General features: G+C 38.2%; 3 protein-coding genes across 4 annotated transcripts; 1 reads left to right on the top strand and 2 right to left on the bottom strand.

Annotated features, from left to right (window-relative positions):
* The first annotated feature begins 1,022 nt into the window (after positions 1-1,022).
* On the top strand, positions 1,023-4,895 carry gja8a (gap junction protein alpha 8 paralog a). Of its 2 annotated transcripts, none has more exons than XM_051709622.1 (2): positions 1,023-1,146; positions 1,846-4,895. In XM_051709622.1, exon 2 carries the CDS (start codon positions 1,906-1,908, stop codon positions 4,195-4,197), a length of 2,292 nt encoding a protein of 763 aa, XP_051565582.1. In that variant the 5' UTR covers positions 1,023-1,146; positions 1,846-1,905; the 3' UTR covers positions 4,198-4,895. The 2 variants fall into 2 exon arrangements, with proteins under 2 accessions (XP_051565582.1, XP_051565581.1); XM_051709621.1 differs by having other exon boundaries at positions 1,031-1,146; positions 1,590-4,895.
* A 628-nt stretch (positions 4,896-5,523) lies between these two features.
* Positions 5,524-8,285, bottom strand: zgc:113314 (uncharacterized protein LOC619272 homolog; the record flags this gene model as incomplete). Its single annotated transcript, XM_051709526.1, is given in 5 exon segments — positions 5,524-5,595; positions 6,412-6,540; positions 6,668-6,805; positions 8,030-8,091; positions 8,204-8,285. Coding segments are annotated over 5 exon segments (432 nt in total), but the record flags the coding sequence as incomplete, so codon positions are not given.
* A 9,294-nt stretch (positions 8,286-17,579) lies between these two features.
* On the bottom strand, positions 17,580-21,660 carry si:dkey-18p12.4 (SPRY_PRY_C-I_1 domain-containing protein). The gene is made up of 11 exons (XM_051709630.1): positions 21,500-21,660; positions 21,056-21,174; positions 20,626-20,670; positions 20,439-20,540; positions 20,199-20,336; positions 19,903-20,010; positions 19,367-19,501; positions 18,943-18,994; positions 18,805-18,828; positions 18,630-18,656; positions 17,580-18,366 (listed from the first exon to the last, which is right to left on the bottom strand). Exons 1-11 carry the CDS (start codon positions 21,519-21,521, stop codon positions 17,846-17,848), a joined length of 1,293 nt encoding a protein of 430 aa, XP_051565590.1. The 5' UTR covers positions 21,522-21,660; the 3' UTR covers positions 17,580-17,845.
* Positions 21,661-21,746: the final 86 nt, after the last annotated feature.

The raw sequence follows: 21,746 nt of genomic DNA, 5'->3' as shown, positions 1-21,746 counted from the left end.
TGCCCCTTTATCACAAAACCATTAAACTTACCTCTAACACCCAGCTTTCCTGCATGTGTGTGTGTGCCCAAAATGCTTTATCACCATTTCCTAAAGCTGTCTCCATTTTTAAATATAACTGTTATCATAGCAAGGTCTTTTGACTTAGAATGCACCAACACTTTTTGTCCTTGTTGGATCTGTGGGTGGATAATTTATTTTTTGTATCCTACAGTAGAACAGACACTGTAACATTGCAGTGCTACACGTGACTGTAGAAACCATGTCATGAGGTTTGTGGCACAGGTATACCAGAAATAAAAAAAAGTTTAGCCCTGTTCCCATTGCTGTACAGTCTATAAATCTAGAATGGCCAAAAAAAAAAAAAAAGTTCACATTTTACATTTGTATTTATTTCCGTCAACATTCACTTTGATAACACTTTGATAAAACTATAAAAGACCATAGTTTGATAATTCTGTACACTGACAACCATACACAATTCAAAGGGATGGATAGTTCACCCATAAATTAATTATAACTGAATATATTAAATATCACCCTCATATTATTTCAAACCCATGTGACTTTCTTTCTTCCGTGGAACACAAAAGGAGATATTAGGAACAATATTAACCTCAGTCACCATTTACTTTGATTTAATCTTTTTTCCATACAATGAAAGTGAACGGTTAATGTTCATTTTTGGGTGAACTATCCCTTTCAAGTCAAAAGAACAGTCTAACAACAAACCACCAATTGGTTTTCATCATCTGATAGATCCTTACATGAATTTTGCAGCTTTTGTATTGTTGTGATATCATAGTAAACAGGAACTTATGCACCAGTTTTTTAAATGTGTTCTCTGGGTTTGGGACTTTGGATGATGTCCTGTCTCTTTGGCCCCTCTGGCTGTGGGTCTGTTGAACCTATTGTCTTCTGCATCAACACTCGTGGTCTGGTGCATAAAGGGCATCTGGTTAGCAGCTTAGACTCTACAGCAGGCATGAAAAGCAGCCATCATAACCCATTCCCTCACATCTGCTCAGTGGTGCGACAAGGACAAGTACTGAGTCTGGGTGACTGGGAAGAGGAGTTCAATTTGCCCCACAGGGCATCAGAAGCAACGGACTGCAGTGCCTGAACTGGAACCACCACTGTGCAAAGGTCTGTTTGGTCTCAATTCACCTTGGCTCTCCCATTTAATTAAATGCCATTTACATTCAATTGTAGTTTTTGTACTTAGAAGAGGTTTCTTTTATGTCAAAGATGTGCAGGCTTATATTGTTGATTGTGAGCCCATTGATGATGTGCTTTGGCAATGGCATAACTGGGTGTTACACATACCTTGGTCATGCTTGTAAATGATCAGTCTAATCAATATCAGGTATTTTATTATTAAGATTGCATCCTTTTTAGTGAATATGTTTAGTTAGTGAGTAGGTCAACTTCTTACAAACTGCATTTGGAAATCTCTGGATTAAAAAACACAACAGCAACATACATGGAATGCATCAGATATCTAATTTGCAATCTGCATCATGTAAAATACTGTTGGATCATCTTTTCCCCCCTCCACCCTAATTCCCATTTGTCTTTCTTATACACAGCTAATACACAACAATGGGAGATTGGAGCTTCTTGGGTAATATTTTAGAGGAAGTAAATGAACACTCCACTGTGATTGGCCGTGTTTGGCTCACAGTGCTGTTCATTTTCCGCATTTTGATTCTGGGCACAGCTGCCGAGTTTGTCTGGGGAGATGAGCAGTCCGATTACGTGTGTAACACACAGCAGCCAGGCTGTGAGAATGTGTGCTATGATGAGGCCTTTCCAATATCCCACATTCGTCTCTGGGTTTTACAGATCATTTTTGTATCCACTCCTTCACTTGTGTACGTTGGCCATGCTGTCCATTACATCCACATGGAGGAGAAACGTAAGGAGCGTGAAGAAGCTGAGATTAGCCACCAACAGGAAATAGCAGAGGAGCATCTACCTCTAGCAACTGATCAGGGAAGTGTTCGCACTGCCAAGGAGATCAGCACGAAAGGTAGCAAAAAGTTCAGACTTGAGGGCACCTTACTTTGCACCTACATTTGCCATATCATCTTCAAATCTCTGTTTGAAGTAGGCTTCGTGGTTGGACAATACTTTTTGTATGGGTTCCGCATCCTGCCACTGTACAGGTGCAGTCGTTGGCCGTGCCCTAACACTGTGGACTGCTATGTCTCCCGGCCAACAGAAAAGACCATCTTCATCATCTTCATGCTTGCTGTTGCTTGCGTTTCACTATTCCTCAACTTCGTGGAGATCAGCCACCTTGGCTTGAAGAAGATTCGCTTTGTATTCCATAGGCCAGCTCCAGCACAGTTGGAGCCTCTTGGTCCACCTGAGAGGAGCCTTCCATTTCTTCTCACTACCCCTGTCCAAAAAGCCAGAGGCTATAGGCGCCTTGAAGAGGATAAGAAAGACAAGGTTGCACACATTTATCCACTAACAGAGGTTGGTATGGAAGAGGGACAGTTTTTTCAAACTCAGGTGGAGAAGGAACAGAAAAGCAGTCAGGAGGCAGTTATTCCAACAGCACCCCCTGTAGAGGAGACAGTCATATGCGATGAGACTCAGCCCTCATTCATTCAGGTCATAGAGACAGTCCCAAAGCTACCACAAGAGGAAAAGATGCCATGTCGGGAGGGAGATGAGGTAGACAGCCTAAAGACTATGACAGCATTGCAAGAAGTATTGGAGGAACAACCAGAGGGTGACAGTCTGGAGGAAACATATTTAATTTCACTTGAGGAGTGTTTGGAAATAGAACTAGGGGAATTAACCAGTGGAGAGTTTACTGAGGAAAAGTTAGTGAAAGAGAGTAGCTTAGTTGAGGGTGAGTTAACACAGGAGGAAAACTTTTCAGATGTTAGAAAAGAGCAACTTACATTACAGGAAATTGGTGGAACAGAGGAGAACACCTTAAAGGTCAAGGAGTCGAGAGAAGAGGGGGGTTTACCTGACGTGGTGGAGGAAGGAACAGATGTTGAGGAGTCTGATGGAGAGAGAGAACTATGTCAGATAGAGCCTTTTATTAATGAGTATGTTCTACAGGAGTTGAAATCTTTAGAGAATGGGAATGTTACTGGGGATCTGGACATGTCCAAAATATCTGAGGGTGCACGACAGCCAGAGGCTTTAGGGGAGGTTGTGGGGTCAAAGGAATTAGAAAATCTATGTGACATGGTCAAAGCTTATAGAGATGTAGAAAATAAAGAAGGGGATAGAGTTAAAGAGAATGTAGTAGACCCAGGAGTTGGCGGAGCTGTAAAGAACTTAGTGGAGACATGTAAGGGTGAGGCTTTAGAGGACTTAGTAGACACAGGATTTGGTGAAGCTGTAAAGGCTGTTGTAGATGCTGGAAGTGGTGGAGCTTTGGAGGATGAAGTAGACATAGGACTGGGCAGAGCTGTAGGGGATGTTGAGGATGCAGAAAGGGGTGGAGCTTTAGAGGATGTAGTAGATTCAGGAGTGGGCGGAGCTGTAAAGGATATTGTCGATACAGGAAGGGGTGGAGCTCAAGCGGATGTAGGGGTTCCAGGAAGGGGTGGGGTTTTAGAGGATGTAGTGCACACAGTAGTGGGCGGAGCTGTAGATGATGTTGTAGATGAGGAAGGGGGTGGAGCTTTAGAGGATAAAGTAGACACAGGACTGGGTGGAGCTGTTGTGAATGCAGGAAGGGATGGCGCTTTAGAGGAAGAAGTAGACACAGGAGTGGGCGGAGCTGTAAAGAACAGAGTGGATGGAGGTAAGCATCAAGCTTTAGGAAATCTGGTCAGTACAGATGAGGATAGAGCTCTTGAAAAAGTAGTTGATTCAGGTAAGGAGGAAGCTCTAGATAAAGCTCTAGAAGTTGCAATGGACTTAACACAGGTGGAAACCTTTGGGAAGGAGGGAGTATCATTGGAGATGGAGGATGCAGAGGAGGATAAAAGTTCTAGGGGGTGTGATGGGTCAAGGAAAGAAGAGGATTTTGTAGAAAGTGGAGGATCCGGGAAGGAAGAGAGTTTCCAAGAATCACAAAACTTGGAGGCCATAGAAGAGATGATGGATGCTTCATTTGTAGCTTTGGAACTAGAGACAACCGAGAGGCTTGAGGAAACAAGATCATTAAGTCGTCTCAGCAAAGGGAGCAGTAGAGCCAGGTCAGATGATCTAACAATATGATTGACCACAAAAAAAACTTAGCCAAAAAATATACAGAGACAAATCTTTGATTCCAAAGTGCCACAGCAGAACCAGCTGACAAGCATAGTTCGACAAGGTGTTACATTTTAACAAGATTGATAAATATTTATAAGAAACATATTTTTAAAGGTTCATCTTAATCCAGACTTAATATGTAAAAAAAATAAAAAATAAAATAAAAAAAATAGCGATTCCCTGCTGTTTTACTCCATTTATCACAAATCCCATGCAAGATAGTCAGTCTCACATTGTAAATGTGTGCCTTATCTGTCTATTGTTTTGATCTATACATTGTTATTATATGCTGTTTTTTTTTTTTATTTATTTTATTTTTTATCCTGGTCCATAGAATTATTTTCATTATTACAGAACTGCTTATACAAATGGATTTCAAGTGCATTGTGGGGTTTTAAATGATTTTAGAACATTTTACATTTTTTAAATAGGATAATTGAATAAAGTAACAGACAATTGTTACACTCCCATAATTTAGTTAGGGTCTGTTGTTGTTGTTGTTGTTGTTGTTTTTACAACTTGCAACTTTTGGATGTGATTGTATCATTAAATACTGAAATTAAGGATTTTTATTATCTGTGTAATACTCATCAGGTACAATTATGGTTTTCCTGGTTTATATGTCAAGAAATTTATGAGGACCCTAAATAAAGTTACCACTATGATTGATGACCAAAGAGCCATGTTTTTGTCTGTTGTGCAATTTATAGTACATTAATTTAAGTGAGCATAAAGTATTTTCACACAACCTTTGACATTAATTGACTTCTATTTTACATCAACAGAATGAGGCACATGCACTAGGATGGTAAAATTGTATCAGCAGGAAAAATATAAAAATGCATTAATGCCAAGCACAATGGACTGAAATGAAACATGTGGGACCTCTAGCGGTGAACTACATAATAGCTCTTTTTTTTTTTTTTTACTAATTAAAATGTTTTTTTAATTATGAATATAAAAAAATGCATTGCTTATTCAGTTAATAAAAAAAAGGCATACACTTAATTTTAATAACATATACACACAAAGATCAGCAATCAAACAATGCCAAATTAAAAGAGAAAGTACACATCTGTGGTAAACAAGTCGAAGACGGATGTGGGAGGAGAATTTTTATTTATTTATTTTTTTTATGATAATCATACTGAAACCACCTTTTGGCCTACATGAGAAAATCAGTAAATATGTCAAAATCTTTTAATCGTGTGATTGGGAATTTAGAAGTTTTGCAGTGGGACTTCTTCACTTAGTTTTCTTAAAAACAAAACATGAATAAGTGTTCACTGTCCTGATTTTATTTTATTTTTTTACTTGGATTGAATGTGGCATTTAACCAGCCTAACCAGCAAACATTACAACCTGAAAAGTAAAGAAGACATCAGAATCAGTTCCTCAATTCTAAGTTAAAGGAGAACTCAGTATTTGTTTTAAAAGTTGTACTTTTTAAGAAATGAATTGTAATGTTGTAACATATGTATAAAACCATGAGCAATCACATGATATTGAAGACTCCAGTCATATCAGTAACATTAAAAAGTTGTTTTATTCTACATGGAGAGGGTCCCCTCATGGGGGCTGCAATTTTAGTATCACATGACCTGCTGAAATCTACTCACTTAATCTCCATGACCGCCCTGTAATTGGACACGAATAATTAGTGAATTTCTACTATGGCATTGGTAACTGAACATTTTTGCGTTTGCAATAATGCTTCATCCTTAGGTGTCGATGTAAGTCAAAGAAGATATAAACAAAAAATTACTGAATGCAGCTTAAAAACTTGACACTAGTTTGATGTATAGTTGTTGCATTGCAGCTGCACAGTCACACTTTTGCAATGTTTATGCACACATGAACACAGTTATGTGTTTACAAGTAGACAGAATGTCTGCAGAGTGAGATTTGTCTCACTCAGAGAATTGCTGAAAGGAGTTTATTAATATAAAAACAAAATAAATACATATAAAAATGAAAATCCTGATGGATGTATGAGAAAAAGGAGGAATGTATATGTCCATTTGCAATGGTTTTCAGTTCAAGCATGTTTTCATGATCTTCCAAGTTCAAATCATGAGTGAACATATAAATGTCCTCCATTCTGACAATCTTAATGCAAAATGTTCTGCCAGCATGATTGTCCTGGTACTCAGTGCTATCAAGATCTCAGTATTATACCTTTTCCTTAAGTATTGTCCTCATTATAAAGTCTATGATGTGAAGCATGTTGATCAGCTGCCCTTTCTTCCACTCTCTGTACAGATCCAACAACTCAGCTCCAGCATGGCCTTCCTGACACACTGAAGACTGTACAAAAATCAACAATACAAAACCATTTTCATACATAAGGGATTTAAATAGTTATTATCCCACAAATTATTAAATAATGAATAATATATTATGTTACACTAAAAATAATGGCTTTTTCACTGACCTTAGGAAGTGACTGCAGTATATTTATCCACCACAGAAAGCTTCTTTGCTGAGTTTCTTTGAGTATCTGATCATGAGAGATATCTTTACTGATGTTGAGACCTGCTGAACTGTTCCTGAATTTCTTAATATTGGAAATCTGTTGAGACAACAAGATTTAAATGAGAACCACCCCTTTCATCTTTTTCTTGTATCTACAATAATACAGTACATGTATTATCTGCAATAATTATTCTGCAATCCGTAATCACACTATGTATGTCAGATATTCAAACAGATAGGGGTGATGCTGATTTATTATAAAGTTAAGCACTTATTATTATTAGCATTTGGTTTAGATCTATGTTGCATATAGCTCTAAAATGTAAAAAAAAAAAAAAAAGAAAAAGAAAAAAAGGGTTTTACATTTGCCAAGTACATGAAACACTTCTCTACACTTTATGGAGTTCACCAGCTTTAGCAGACTGATATCAACATAAGTAAAGCATTACTTATAAATATCATAGAGAATGGGAATCACTAAAAAGTCAAAAAAGTATACTGATCACTGATGAAACAAAGGACTAGTTATGGCATATTGCATCACTTCCTGGAAAAACCAAATATGAAAATAACATGAAATTGTAGACAGGGTCCAAAATTGGAGATAGGTTTAAACGCAGATCTTACTTGCATCACTGATTCTATGCCTATGTGGCTCTTGTTTTTTTGGACCCAAACACTTCAGCTCCTAAAATGTTAAATGTTAAAAATGTAAATAAAATAAAATGTTTACACTCCTCCAAACTTCATTCATCAACTACAGTGTGAGCTAGGGATTGGCCAGTAACCTGAAACAGCAAAGATCAGTAAGAGTTACTCATTGGACCTCTTCAGACCTGGCTTTAACATTCGTCTCAGGTGAACCAATCACAAGTGGTCAGTGCTAAATACAGGTGCAAAAGGGGTCCAAAAGGTTTTGTGATTAGATCACTAAAACCACATCTGGAGGTGGCAGGCCTGGTACCAAATCAAAATCTTTGTGGGTGCTTCTGAATTTAGTGGGGCTGCTCTATTAGTTAAAGTGAATATGCACCAGCACCAACGTTATTGAACTGAGGGTGTTTTAACATCCGTTTGCACCCCCATAGAACTGGGCCTGGGACGTGGTCAGGGATGCATATGTCCACATTCCAGTTGTAGTGTGAACAGCAAATGGGTGCTGATGTGTCCCCGACAATACAAACAGAAAATACATAATCTATGATGGACTTTTAGCGAGGCTGTGAATAAGCGAGTGTTCTTTAACAATGAACATGGATGCTAGTGAATAAATAAATACAGCAAGTACAATAATAGTGTCTGGACATGTAAGATTTCTCACTTGTTCATACTCTAGGTATTTAAAGAAAGATAAAGCTGTTCTGCAACTTACAGAGAAAAAATCTAATGATAATTTTTAGTTTATCATTTAAAACATATAGGCCTTATAACTGGGTCAGGAGTTAGACTCCCCCTAATTAAGCACACTAAACCTCTTCTGTCTATAATATGAAACAAAGAGTATTTTACAGTACCTTTGTTGTTACTCTGTCCAACTGTGTTGCTAGGTTTCTTATAATGTATTTGCAAGTGTACAAGGAGATTTGTGTGTGGATATGAGGACAGAAATAATAAATGAAAGGTCAACAAATCGGTTATGTTAGAGAGTGAATCTTTTGGAAATGAATCTATGTTTACCTGTTAAAATTATTAACTGAAGCCAAATTTAAGCCTTTTCATCCTGTTTCCCTATTTAAAAATATAAGGTGATTATAAAAAAAAAAGCATAATCATGTGAATTGTAGCTTTAAGTTATGGTTTGCTGGTAGCTGTATGTTGATACTGCAGTTACTGTACATCGGTGTGTGAATGTAGATAAATACTCAAAATAAAACCTATCAATGCAGATGACAGACTTGGTTTTACGTAAGGTTCAGATGAACAATCATATTCTCGTTGACCGTTCTCCCAAAGAATATACATTTTCCATGCAGACATGGCCTCTTGTCCTTTGGAATTATAGTGAAAAATTGTTGCAAAGGTGTCTTGAAAAACATGCAGGGTAAATAATACATATTATACATTTATACATATGTTAAAATTATACATGTATACATACAATTAAACGTAGTACGTGCAACTAAAGACAATTAAATGACAGATCAGTGTTTACTTTTGCACATCACCATCACAACCTTATATACACCAATCAAGTGAATACAAAGAGCAACATAAAAGTCTTATTTCTTGCATTACCTATTGATTTACAGTTTTTAGGCGAATCCTGTAGACTTGTGTTGTGTTGTGTTGGTCGTAGTCGTTGTCACATGATTTACGGGAACTTCTTGTGTTTGAAAATCAACAGCGTAGTTTCAGAGTCTGTATTCGTTGGATGTTCGCCTACGGTGCATAATATAAAATAAAATAAAAATGTTTGCCTACTTTGACCATGGTAAAGGGCCGCCTAAAAAGTCCACAGACTGTGCTAAAACAGGAATTGCACTTTCTAACATTATATATATATATATATATATATATATATATATATATATATATATATATATATATATATATATATATATAGTTTAAGTCAGAAGTTTACATACACTTAGGTTGAAATCATTAAAACTAATTTTTTAACCACTCCGCAGATTTAATTTGAGCAAACTATAGTTTTGGCAAGTCGTTTAGGACATCTACTTTGTTTTTCCAACAATTGTTTACAGACAGATTGTTTAGCTTTTAATAGACTCTATCACAATTCCAGTGGGTCAGAAGTTTACATTCACTAAGTTAACTGTGCCTTTAAGGAGCTTGGAAAATTCCAGAAAATTATGTCAAGACTTTAGACAATTAGCTTCTGATAGGAGGTGTACTGAATTGGACGTTGTGACCAGGAGGAGGGTAGGGCCAGGCCGTGAGTACGCAGTAGGAGTACGGCCGCCCACCCAATTGGGCTAATCAGCCAATCGGGCTCCACCGCTTCTGGCGGCTGGCAGCGACTCCTCTGAGCAATTTTTTTTTTATCTCTCTCCTCTCTTTCTCTCACTGTCGCTCCACCTCGCTCTTTCCCTCTCCCCTTTTCCCTCCCCTTGTCTCCCTTCCAGGTCTCGAGAGGCAGGGAAAGCCTGAAAGGTGTGGCCGGAAGGACAACTCTGGGTTGGTCACAAGAGTCACAGACGTTGAGAAGCTAATCGATTATTTGGAGTCGTCAGAAAGGAAATTATCCGCTAATCCGCCCGCATCCAAAACAGACTTTGAACATGTTTTGGAAAAACTGGAAGATCTCGAAAATAGAAATCGAAGGAACAATCTACGAATTGTTGGAATTCCTGAGCATGAAGAGGGCAGAGATATGGTGAAATTCCTGGACGAGCTCTTCCCGAGTCTGCTCGACATAACAGGCCATAAACTGGAAATCGAGCGAGCTCACAGAGTCCCGGCTCGTAGATCTGCTGAGGGAGACAGGCCCCGATCAATTCTGGCCAAATTTCTGAGATCATCCGATAAAGATCTCGTGTTGCACCAGGCGAGGAGTAAAGGAAAGCTTTCTTGGAAGAATCACAATATTTTCTTGTTCCTGGACTTTACGAATGTGACAAGAGAGAAACGTGATTGGTTCAAGGAATGCAAGAAACTCTTACATCAACGGAAGATCGCTTTTGAAATTATGTTTCCAGCCAAACTGAGAATAGAAATGAAGGATGGTCGCAGGGTATTTATGTGTCCAAAGCAAGCAATGTCTTTTATAAAAACAATGGGTGAGTAAGCAATTTTGGGTTTTTCAAGAGAATATTAAAAGTGCAGAGGCAGAGCTGAAGTGCAGAATGTCGTCTAATGGCCTCAGATAATTGACTCGATTGAAATACAGATGTAATGCTATTTTGTCGCGGAAAGTGGAGTTTTGGTTATTCAGGGCAAAGTCGGGGGACAAAGCAGGGAAGTTTTGGCTAGATATATAAAACAGAGAGAGTCTTTTTCTACCATTCCCTCAGTGAAATATGCTGGTGGTGAAATATTTACCTCAGCCATCGATATTAATAATGCTTTTAAAGAATTCTATCTTGATCTCTATAGTTTCACATCTTCGTCTACTGATGAGGATATTAGAGACTTTGTGGAACCATTAAAACTCCCTAAACTGACGACAGAGCAAAAAAATTATTTTGATTCTGAGATAACCTTGGAGGAGCTTGATGAGGTAATTAAGGCCTTGCCTACAGGCAAAGCTCCGGGGCCAGATGGTTTTGCCACTAAATTTTTTAGATCTTATGCTACAGAACTAGCTCCACTTTTGTTAGAAGTTTATACAGAATCATTAAAGAATGGAAAACTTCCTCTAACCATGACGCAAGCCCGGATAAGTCTGACTCTTAAAAAGGACAAAGATCCAAGCAAGTGTAAGAGTTACCGTCCAATTTCCCTGATCCAGCTAGATGTAAAAATGTTGTCAAAAATTTTGGCTAACCGATTAAGTAAAGTTATGACATCTCTTATACATATAGATCAGGTAGGTTTTATTAGGGGCTGCAGCTCTTCTGACAACATTAGGCGTTTCATCAATATCATGTGGTCAGTAGCGAATGATCAGACTCTGGTCGCTGCCATCTCACTTGACGCTGAAAAGGCATTTGATATGGTAGAATGGGATTATCTTTTTAAGATTTTGGAAATGTACGGTTTCGGGAATACTTTTATTGGATGGATTAAGTTACTTTATAGACACCCGGTAGCGGCGGTACAAACAAATGGACTAATTTCAGATTATTTTACTCTGAATAGGAGCACTCGGCAGGGTTGCCCTCTTTCCGCATTATTGTTCTGTTTTGCCCTGGAACCATTAGCAGCCATGATAAGAAGGGAAGATGATTTTCCAGGGGTGGTGGCGGGAGGTATGGTGCATAAACTTTTGCTATACACAGATGATATTTTATTATTCATCTCTGACCCCACTAGATCTATGCCTTGCCTCCACAGAATTATTAATTCCTTTTCTAAATTTTCATGATATAAAGTCATTTGGTCTAAATCCGAAGCTTTGGCTCTGACAGCGTACTGCTCAGAAATGGCTTTCCAGCCGGGTGCTTTCCAGTGGCCCAAACAAGGCATTAAGTATTTGGGCATCTTATTCCCAGTAAAATTGTCTGATTTAGATAGAGTTAATTTTGACCCCTTAATAAAACGGTTTTCGAGCGATGTGGACAGGTGGGCTTCCTTACATTTATCTATGATTGGGAAAGTTAATGTTATTAAATAAATTGTATTCCAAAATTAAATTACTTGTTGCAGTCTCTCCCTGTAGATGTCCCCCTCTCTTATTTCAAGCAATTTGATAGCATAGCGAAGTCCTTCATTTGGAATGGTAACCGTCCCAAATTACATTTCAGTAAGTTACATAGGCCGATTGACAAAGGTGGGCTAAGCCTACCCAAGATTTTATTTTATTATTATGCTTTCGGTCTCAGACATTTGGCTCATTGGTCACTTCCACCTGAGAGAGCCCAGTGTTTTAGTGTTTTACTCCCTGCTAATTCAGAATCTGGGGGATGAAACTTCAACTTCTCGACCCCAATGGGATCACCTCCGCCGGGTAACCCCCCGCGGACCTCCCATTCCCCAGCACGCTTGTCTGCCCCAGTCGGGCTTCCAGATGAGTCCACCGGCTCGTCTCATGGTGAGTCTGGCCTCTTGTTCAGAGCCCGCGAAGATGATGAGCTCTCGAGCGCAGCATTGGAGAGCGGGCTTGTCCAGTCGGATGCAGAAGCCTCAGCTGGGCTCCCCCCTTTGGGGACCATTGCCCAGTCACAGGCTGATGCAGAGATGATGGACATGCTTTTCCGGGCTGCCGCGAGCGTCGGGCTAGTGTGGAACCCTCCGCTCTCCCCTGAACCCTCGTGGCTCGATGATTGGTTCCTGGGCTCACGGCGCCGCTCAAAGCAGCCACGCCCCGCTTCAGTGCCTTTCTTCCCGGAAGAGCACGAGGAGCTGATGAAATCATGGGGGGCACCTTTTACTGCCGGTCCCGATTTCTCAGTTCCCCCGCCCTCACTACCCTCGATGGCGGGGCGGCCAGGGGCTATACGGCGATTCCCCTGGTGGATAAGGCGCTCGCGGTGCACCTATGCCCGCAGAGCGCCGCCACCTGGCATGGACGCCCAAAGCTCCCGTCCAAGCCCTGTAGGTTCACGTCGTTCCTGACGGCTAAAGCCTATAGCGCTGCTGGACAAGCCGCCTCTGCCCTGCACGCCATGGCTCTCCTGCAGGTCCACCAAGCCAAGGCGCTAAAAGAACTGCACGAGGGTAGTTCCGCCCCAGATCTGATGCAGGAACTGCGCTCGGCGACCGACCTCGCTCTCCGAGCGACGAAGGTCACGTTGCGGTCTTCCACATCTTGATTCTACTTCGACACAGACCCTTCCTGCGGTTTGCATTCGAGGGTCAGGCGTATCAGAACAAGGTCCTCTCTTTCGGCCTGTCCTTGTCTCCTCGTGTCTTTACAAAGGTCGCAGAGGCAGCCCTTGCCCCGTTAAGGGAAGTGGGCATTCACATTCTCAACTATCTCGATGACTGTCTAATCTTAGCTCACTCTCAGGACATGTTGTGCGCACACAGGGACTTGGTGCTCTCACACCTCATCTGACTAGGACTTCGGGTCAACTGAGAAAAGAGCAAGCTCCTCCCGGTTCAGAGCATCTCTATCCTCGGTTTGGAGTTGGACTCAGTCTCTTTGACAGCGCGCCTCACGAATGAGCGTGCCCGGTCGGTGCTGGCCTGTTTGAAGGCATTCAAACAGAAAACAGCGGTTCCACTGAAACTTTTTCAGAGGCTCCTGGGGCATATGGCAGCCACAGCAGAAAGGAAGCACTGTCTCCAAGCAGAGGATCGCCCACTGCCTCATTGACGCCATAGCTATGGCATATCATGCCCAGGATGTGCCGCCCCCGGTAGGGCTAGGAGCCCATTCTACCAGGGGTGTAGCGGCCTCCTGGGCCCTGGCCAGGGGTGCCTCTCTAACAGACATTTGCAGAGCAGCGGGCTGGGCAACACCCAACACCTTTGCAAGGTTCTACAACCTCCAGGTGGAACCGGTTTCGTCCCAGGTAGTGGCATGCAATACAAGTGGATAAGCCTGGGATAGCGAGCCGGGTGTATCGCTTGCACATAGCACCTTTCACCTCTTCTTAGCTGAAGACGTGCACCATTAATTCCCAGTAGTGTTCACAAACTATGTTCCCTGGTTGACTTCCTCTGAGCCCTGTAGCAGTCGAGTTTTCAGAGAGACTCACTGCTGGCCCAGTACATGTGCTAACTAAGAGCCCTGTTCTGGGGTAGGTGCTCCGCATGTGGCAGTTCCCTGTAAGGTAACCCCATGCGATGTATATCTTCCGCTAATTCGTTTCCCTGTTGGCAAACTGCGTCTTCCTTGGGCAGAGCCCCTCTGCCACAGTCTCCATGTTTGTAGTAACTCCTCCCCCATTGGGTAGGATCTACCATGAGACTCTCCACATGGTCGGCAAGATGGAAGAATTTAATAAAAATTGTATTATCATTATTATCATTGCTGGTTTTATAGTTAGTATTATAATTAATAATTGCCAACAACAACAACAATAATAATAATTCAGCAAATAGGGAGTAAAAATTCATAGATATGGTTTAAATATGAAGACAAATGTTGAAATAAATTACATGTACACTTTTAATTACAAAAGCCTTTTGTTTTTATAATATATGTATATTTGCAACGTGAATGACCATTTCTGACTAACTATCCAATCTGTAGAAGTAGCAGGCGTTTAGAATATAATTTAGGACAAAAACCATCAGTGTTTCTCACTTTTGATAGAATACATCACATTCATTCAGGAGGTCAAACAAATATTTTAACATATCTGAAGCTCAGATTCTCAGCCTCTCCAGATGGTTGGAACTCCACTGTCACATATTCCCTGTTGTTTATTTTGACTTTTATGTTGAAATTCTGGTTTAGTTCCCTGTTCCTGTTTCCTGTTAGTTTTGTAGTTCTTTGTAATTTCTTTGCATGATTGGTTTTCCCCTGATTGTTTCCCCAGGTGTTCCTCATTCCCTTGTTTTCCCTTGTGTATTTAAGCCCTTGTTTTCCCCTGGTTTCTTCGTCAGTCTTCATCTGTATATGCTGTGCTTTGTTCCATTATGTTCTGAGTTACCTGGTTTACCTTTTATTTTATTAAAAAGGCTGCATTTAGATCCTCATTCCTCTCCTGTCTTGTCACATCCACACAGCTGCTGTGCTACACTCCATTTGAAGTTACTGACCTCTGGTCAGTGAAAAAGTAGCTTCAGTCCAGTAAGACAAAAGTGTAATAAGTACTTTTCAATTTAAATAAATTTGTACAGAGTAAAAAGTACTATTTTGTCTTTGGAAATGTAGTTAAGTAAAAGAATAAGTATTCTGTTTAAATTGCACTCAAAAGTATAAATCCCTAAAAATGAAGTATAATACTTCAGTATTTTAACTCAATTACTTTACACTCCAAGGCTAGGTGTGTGTTAAACTATTTTAATGCATGACATGGAGGCAAGCACACGTGAAGCCTAGCACACACCTAACCGTGAACTATCAAGTTTATACCATGGTCACTTGCCAGCAATTTAGCAAAATTTGTTGAAACTGTCATTGGGAAGGATTTTTATTGGAAGGTTAAATATAATGGTTAACTTTATCTACAGGTCATGTCCTAATTTCTGCCCATTCTAAAGACAGAGAAAATGTACGATTACATTTAAATGAATGCAGAGTATGGGCATTAATGTAGAACGGTGATTAAAACTGATTGGCGTATGGTGGACTTTTAAAATTATGAGGCAGATTGCCATCTAAGGTTTTTCATACTTCAGTTCCATTAGTACGGAAGCCCTGAACCACAAGGTAAAAATAAATTTTTTTAGTTGACTTAGCTTCCTATGTGCCTTCCTAGCATGATGCTGTTTTAGTGCCATGTCCAGTAAATAAAATAAAAATACAATATTGAGAATAAAGTCATAGTATTGTGAGAGTAACGTCAAAATGTTTTGAGATTAATTTTATATCATGCCTTTTATGAGAATTAAAGTCCCCCTCCAGTGAAAATCAAGTTTTTAACCTTGTTTACATGTCCATATGTTGTTTTTTTTTATATGCTAGAAGGCATATCATGAGTAAAATCAGCAGTTAACGCCATGGTTGAGCATTTTTGCCTTGGAACTGCAGTTTACCAGAGGCAATCTCAAAAACATGGATTCAGACAGCCAGGGTTTCATATGTCACAAACCTAAGGAACCAGTCTTGTCAACTTGCGGGGTGGGGCTTTCCATATCAATAGCATATGCTATGGCAAAGTAAGGGGTATCTGGAGAAGCCAGGTATAGTTACATATCTGTATTTTGCAATACATTTTCTGTTTTCAGATGCAAAATTGCAAAAGGACAAATGGTGAGCCTTCATGTGTCACCAAAGGATCTGAAAATCCGAGATAAATGGGTGCAGTTTATTTGGAAAAATCTTAATATCCCAGCAAAACTTCCAGAGAAAACTCGGGTTTGCAATAGTCATTTTCTAGAGAACTGTTTTGAAAATTTTATCCCAAAACAGATGGGTAAAGGTGTAGAGTTATATCTAAGCCATTTGAAGGCATGAAGGGGTTATTTTCATGGAAAACAAAAATTTAATATGTAAATTTGATGATTTTTTGTGGGTTAAACCAGTGACTGGAGAGGGACTTCAAGTCATAAAGTTTCAAGAATAAAGTCTTAGCATTATGTGTTTAAAGTCGTAATATTTTGAGAATAAAGTCAAATTTATTAGAATAAAGTTGTAGCATTATGAGTATATTGCGTGAATAAAGTAAAAATATTTAAAGAGAAAAAAAGCAATATTAAACAACTCATCATTATCCCAATGATAGAACGGACACCAAGCCAGCAGCTTCATTAATGCAAGAAATGGATGTGGAGGATTTAGTTAAATCATTATTTAGGACAGGATTTAGCCTTAAAGAAATCCTTGGTCTTTTGGTGCATCAGCACAGATTTATTAGAAGTATCCGTACACTGCAGTGGTTATGTAGGAAATTTAATTTATTCAGGAGAAAGAACCAGACAGACATTCATGCAGTCCTGCACGGCTCGTTCTTGTTCTGCTTTTTTCTTGGTATTTGCTCTCAAAACAATACTATAACTGAGGGGATGTTACCACATACAATGTCTTGAAATGGACCTATATAATTCACAGCAGTTCCAGTTATTTTTTGCTTTTCTTTAGTGTATCACGCGCCTCCTTTGACAGGAGCCCACAGGTTGAAAACTCCTGTACTAATACACACCTCCTTCATTAACAGAGAACTCACAAAAACTTCCCACAAATTCAGCTCTGCTAACTTGACAACAAAGTTGCATAGCCAATGCTATCTCCATGGTTAGTGGCGTTTACTGTATCCAAAGAACCAGACACTACTCTTTGCTGTTGTCCACCACATAACTTTGATATTACTTTCTTTACGATTAATACTCAAAATATTATGACTTTAATTTCATAATGCTATGAATTTTTACTTTTTTCTCAAAATATTATGACTTCCCATAACGTTACAACTTTATTCTCGTACTTATAATGTAACGGGAAATTTTGAATTTATTCTCAAAAAATTATCGAAATCTTAGATCAAAAAACAAATGTGGCACTAAAATGCTGTCGTATAGGTAGGCACTAAGACGGCTAAATAAATTCAACTAGTGAATTTTATTTTTCACCTTGCGGTTCAGGGCTTCCATACATTTTTCCAGGTTAAACCCATACAGAAATCTGATATATCACAATAGAATACATAAAAAAGACCAAAATAAAACATATGATATAAAAAAGTCACACTTGCACATATTTGTTTTTTTAAGCATTTTTAATTATACAATAATATATTATACACTGATGTAAAATTATTATTAGAAAGGTATTTTATGGTAGCAGGATTGTGTTTAAACAAAACTTATACAAATTTAAAGATTCACTTTTTATCTACATAATATTTACACTGACAATTTTTTTGTTTTGAAATTGAGCCCAGTTACAATCTAGTAACCCCCCTCCCATGCTGTGTAATGGCCATGCTGTGTAATTGTGTCACATATTATTAGGAAATATATTTTATGAAATCACCAACTCTCTGTCTGTCTCAATGGTGCCAAACATTGGATAAATGGTTTCAGTCCCACTAAACTCTGTGTTAAATGTGTAAATATGTCTCCTTTTCTCTGCATCATAAAAGGAGACCTGGCCCTCCTCTATGTCCAGATAAACCCCTATTTTATGAGGTGTTGGCATGTTCAGTTTAGTGACTGGCTCAGTTAGAGCAATCAAAGTTCCCAGTTGCAGGCGCAGATTCCAGAACCCTGTTTTTGTGTTCATAGTGACAAAACCATTGCGAGGGGCTGATTCCTTTACGACTCCCAACCGCCATTCACATTTCTTCCTTATATCTACCTCCCAGTAATGACTACCTGTGTTATATCCCACTTTAGCTTGAACACAAGTCCAACCATCAAATTTTGTATGGTTTCTTTGGAAATCTTTCCAATGCTCGCCATAATTTTTTGCTCTCACAGATTTTCCATTCTTTGAGATGAGGAGATCTGGGTTGGCTGTGTTTGGATCCAAAATTATAACAGCTACAAGAACAAAAAGGAAAATGTATTAAAATCTGGAACTTGATTATGAAAGCCCCAGTTATATATATATATATATGTTTATATATATATATATATATATATATATATATATATATATATATATATATATATATATATATATACATATAGATAGATAAATAGATCGATAGACAGACAGACAGACAGACAGAAAGACAGATAGATAGATAGATAGATAGATAGATAGATAGATAGATAGATAGATAGATAGATTGAGCTAAGACCTTTTGACTTTGTGATCCAATGCCAAACTGCAAAAATAAAAGTAAAATTGGATTAAACCTGACTGAAAAGTGATCAACATCTATTATATTCTTTTCTATTTTTACCCAACAATTTAAAAAGTATTTAAATGTAAAACCATACAATTATGAAAGTCAGTAAAACGAAAGAAAATACCTGCGTTAGAAATGCGTAATCCAACTACAAATAAGAAAACAACTATTTAAGATAACTTTACATATACATTTGAATGCAATCTCTATAATAATTATCTTATAAATAATAAATCATTTAAAGACCAAAGCAAAACCTCACCTATATTTTTAGATTTCTGTTTATTTTTCACCCACTCTCTGGGGACGAAATCCTTCCATTCAAAAGAGAAAACTGTTATCAGAAATACCCACTTAAAAAGTTCTACCTTTTAAACTATTGCAACCCATAAGGATTAATAAAGAAAATAAGGAGGGTTCATGACATGTGATTGTGTGATATTTTTAGTGTGAAATACATATAAAAATAGAATTTTTTTAATACAATGTGTTAAATTAAAATAATCTAAATATAAGAATGTTTCTCTGATCATATACACATAAATGAGTCTTAACATTTATTACTTGTTATATTTATTAAAAGGTTTGAACATTACCTAAAATCTCATATATAAAATTTAAAACATTAAGGCATCAGCTAGATTATTATCTCAATGTATCATTATTATGGTTGCTTTGGCCTTTACCTCAGAGCTTTCTGGCTGTAGTACAGTCTTCATCATCCAGTCCATTACTGGAAGTATACTGGACTCTCCCTGCCTCCACTGTTTGTGGAGGTCCCTCAGTGTTTCTCTACATTCTCCCTTTGGACACACTGAGTTCTAGATGGACAAAAGTAAACCAACAGAAAGAGATTCATGAGATATTTTGGAAATAATTTCATTTTGTGCATGACCGCATGGACTGTGGAAAGCATTTTGAATAGGTCGGGCTGAGACAGACTTAAGCTACTTATAAATGTTTCTTTGTGTAATTCCAAAGAAAACTGCTATCATTTGTCACTGAATTGCTTGTATTCACTGAAGTCTTCCTTTAACTTCTTTTATTCAATTGGTGGTAGAAAACAAATGGTTTGGAATGTTTCTCTTTGAAAAACACAAACATCTTTTACATTGGACACATGCCAAAATAGGTCACGGCAATGGCCCTATACTGCAATTACCTGTTCCACAGCCTTTGCGTGACAGAAACATAGCTTATCTCTCATAACATATAAAAATACCTGTTTCATATCTTTAAGTTTCCAAGTCAACCGAGACAAATGTTTTTTAGTCTGTTTTAGTTTCATTTCAGTATCTGATATGCTCTTCTCAGAAAATGTCTGTGGTCTCTACAGCAGCCAAAAGAGAAAGAGGAACAAAAAAATTAAAAGTAAACAAACACTTCTGAAAAGTAGGGTTAAATGAAGGTTTGAATCCAAAGCTTTATTTCCCACTTGTCCACGTTTTTTATTAGAATAAATGTAGAATTGTTTTTCAAAACTGTTGCAGTGAAACTAATCACTTGTGAAAACCAAACCTCATCCTGTGATGATGTATCTGTTTGTTTTCTCTGTAAGTTTTCTAGCTCTTCAGCCCATTGCAGAATATAATATTGCTGTTCCTCTTGAGATCCTTTATTTTTCATATTTCCAGACATCAGGGAGAACTTCTTGATCTGTGGGTTTCACAGGTTCAGATCACAATAATGCATATGATTTGAAATGTTATTCTGTTACTAAAAAAATTAAACTCAAAATAATGACAACTTATATTTTACCTGTACCAGTCTGTCCAGTTCAGCAGCCAGTTCTCTGATGTTGTACTTGGACTCATTCAAAGATAAATTGTCTTTATCTCCAGCCACACATTTTTTAAATCCCTGCATATATATTTTTATATTTCATTTTTTTATTGGACACAAGTGGCTAAAATAATAATAATTTACACTTATTGCATATGTTTACCTGGTGATAGACCTTCTCAATTTGTTTTATTATTTTAACCAAGTCCTAAATGAGGAAAAGCAGGGTCATAAAATTAGATTTCACTTCCCTCTAAAACAAATTCCTGTAAATACCAAGCTGCTGTACATTATCCCACACAATGCTTATGTTAATAGTTAAAACTGTCTGCATAAGAAAAAACTGTTCTAGATAAAAACAAACAACAACAACAACAACAACAACAACAAGGAAACATCTGTCATCTGTCATCTATCATTGATTTGTATTTACTACAAAATAGGGTTTGGGGTTTTTTGCTATATTTGAAGTGCAACCCATCAACTTGGAATTTTTTTCTTTTTAGGAATACCCACACAATGCTAATGTTTATAATAAAGAAAATGTCTGCAGAAGAAGGAACTGTCTGTAAAGAATGTTATAATGTCATTACCTGCAGTGGCTCAACCTTTAGACCTGGTTTTATAAATGGAAACGAACTAGTGACAGTCTTCTTTCTGTATGGCTCCACGAGACTGCCTTCACTTAAGGTAATTCTAGTGCTTTGGTCTTCTGCAAAAGTGATAGAAAATCTTTGTGAATTGATAAGCTGCACATATAATGTACAGAAATTGAAACAGTGCTGCTATTGCCACAGTCACACTACTGCAATTCTCTAAACAATAAAACAAAACTTGGTTAGACATATCCGTGTCAACAAAGCTGCCTTTTATTAACACATTAAGAGGTATATAAGGAAAGCTGCACTAAGGAAAACATTGCATTATTACACATTCTTACCTTACAAAAGAAAATCTGAGAAAAATGTACAGAAATAATTATGCTTCAATGTCACTAGCACTTCAAATATAAGCTATAAAAGTTCAAAAATGTTTACCAGTGTTTACTGCAAATGCCATGTTCCTTTTTCACCATAATCCAATGAGAGCATTTGTGTTCAATATATCTTTGACTGTCACTGCAGTCGAAAGAAGAGTTGTTTTTGTTTTTACAGCATACCACAATCAGACTACGCCCTAAAAGCAGAAAGTGAAACTGCAGGCTGACACATCACTCTGTGTTTCTGTAAATGACTCACATCCAACTGCTACCACCATTTCAAGTCTGTGACCTTTGCTGTTGTT

Source organism: Myxocyprinus asiaticus, chromosome 10 (genome assembly GCF_019703515.2).
Source record: "Myxocyprinus asiaticus isolate MX2 ecotype Aquarium Trade chromosome 10, UBuf_Myxa_2, whole genome shotgun sequence".
NCBI classification, from domain to species: domain Eukaryota; kingdom Metazoa; phylum Chordata; class Actinopteri; order Cypriniformes; family Catostomidae; genus Myxocyprinus; species Myxocyprinus asiaticus.
This window is presented reverse-complemented; position numbering and strand designations above follow the sequence as displayed.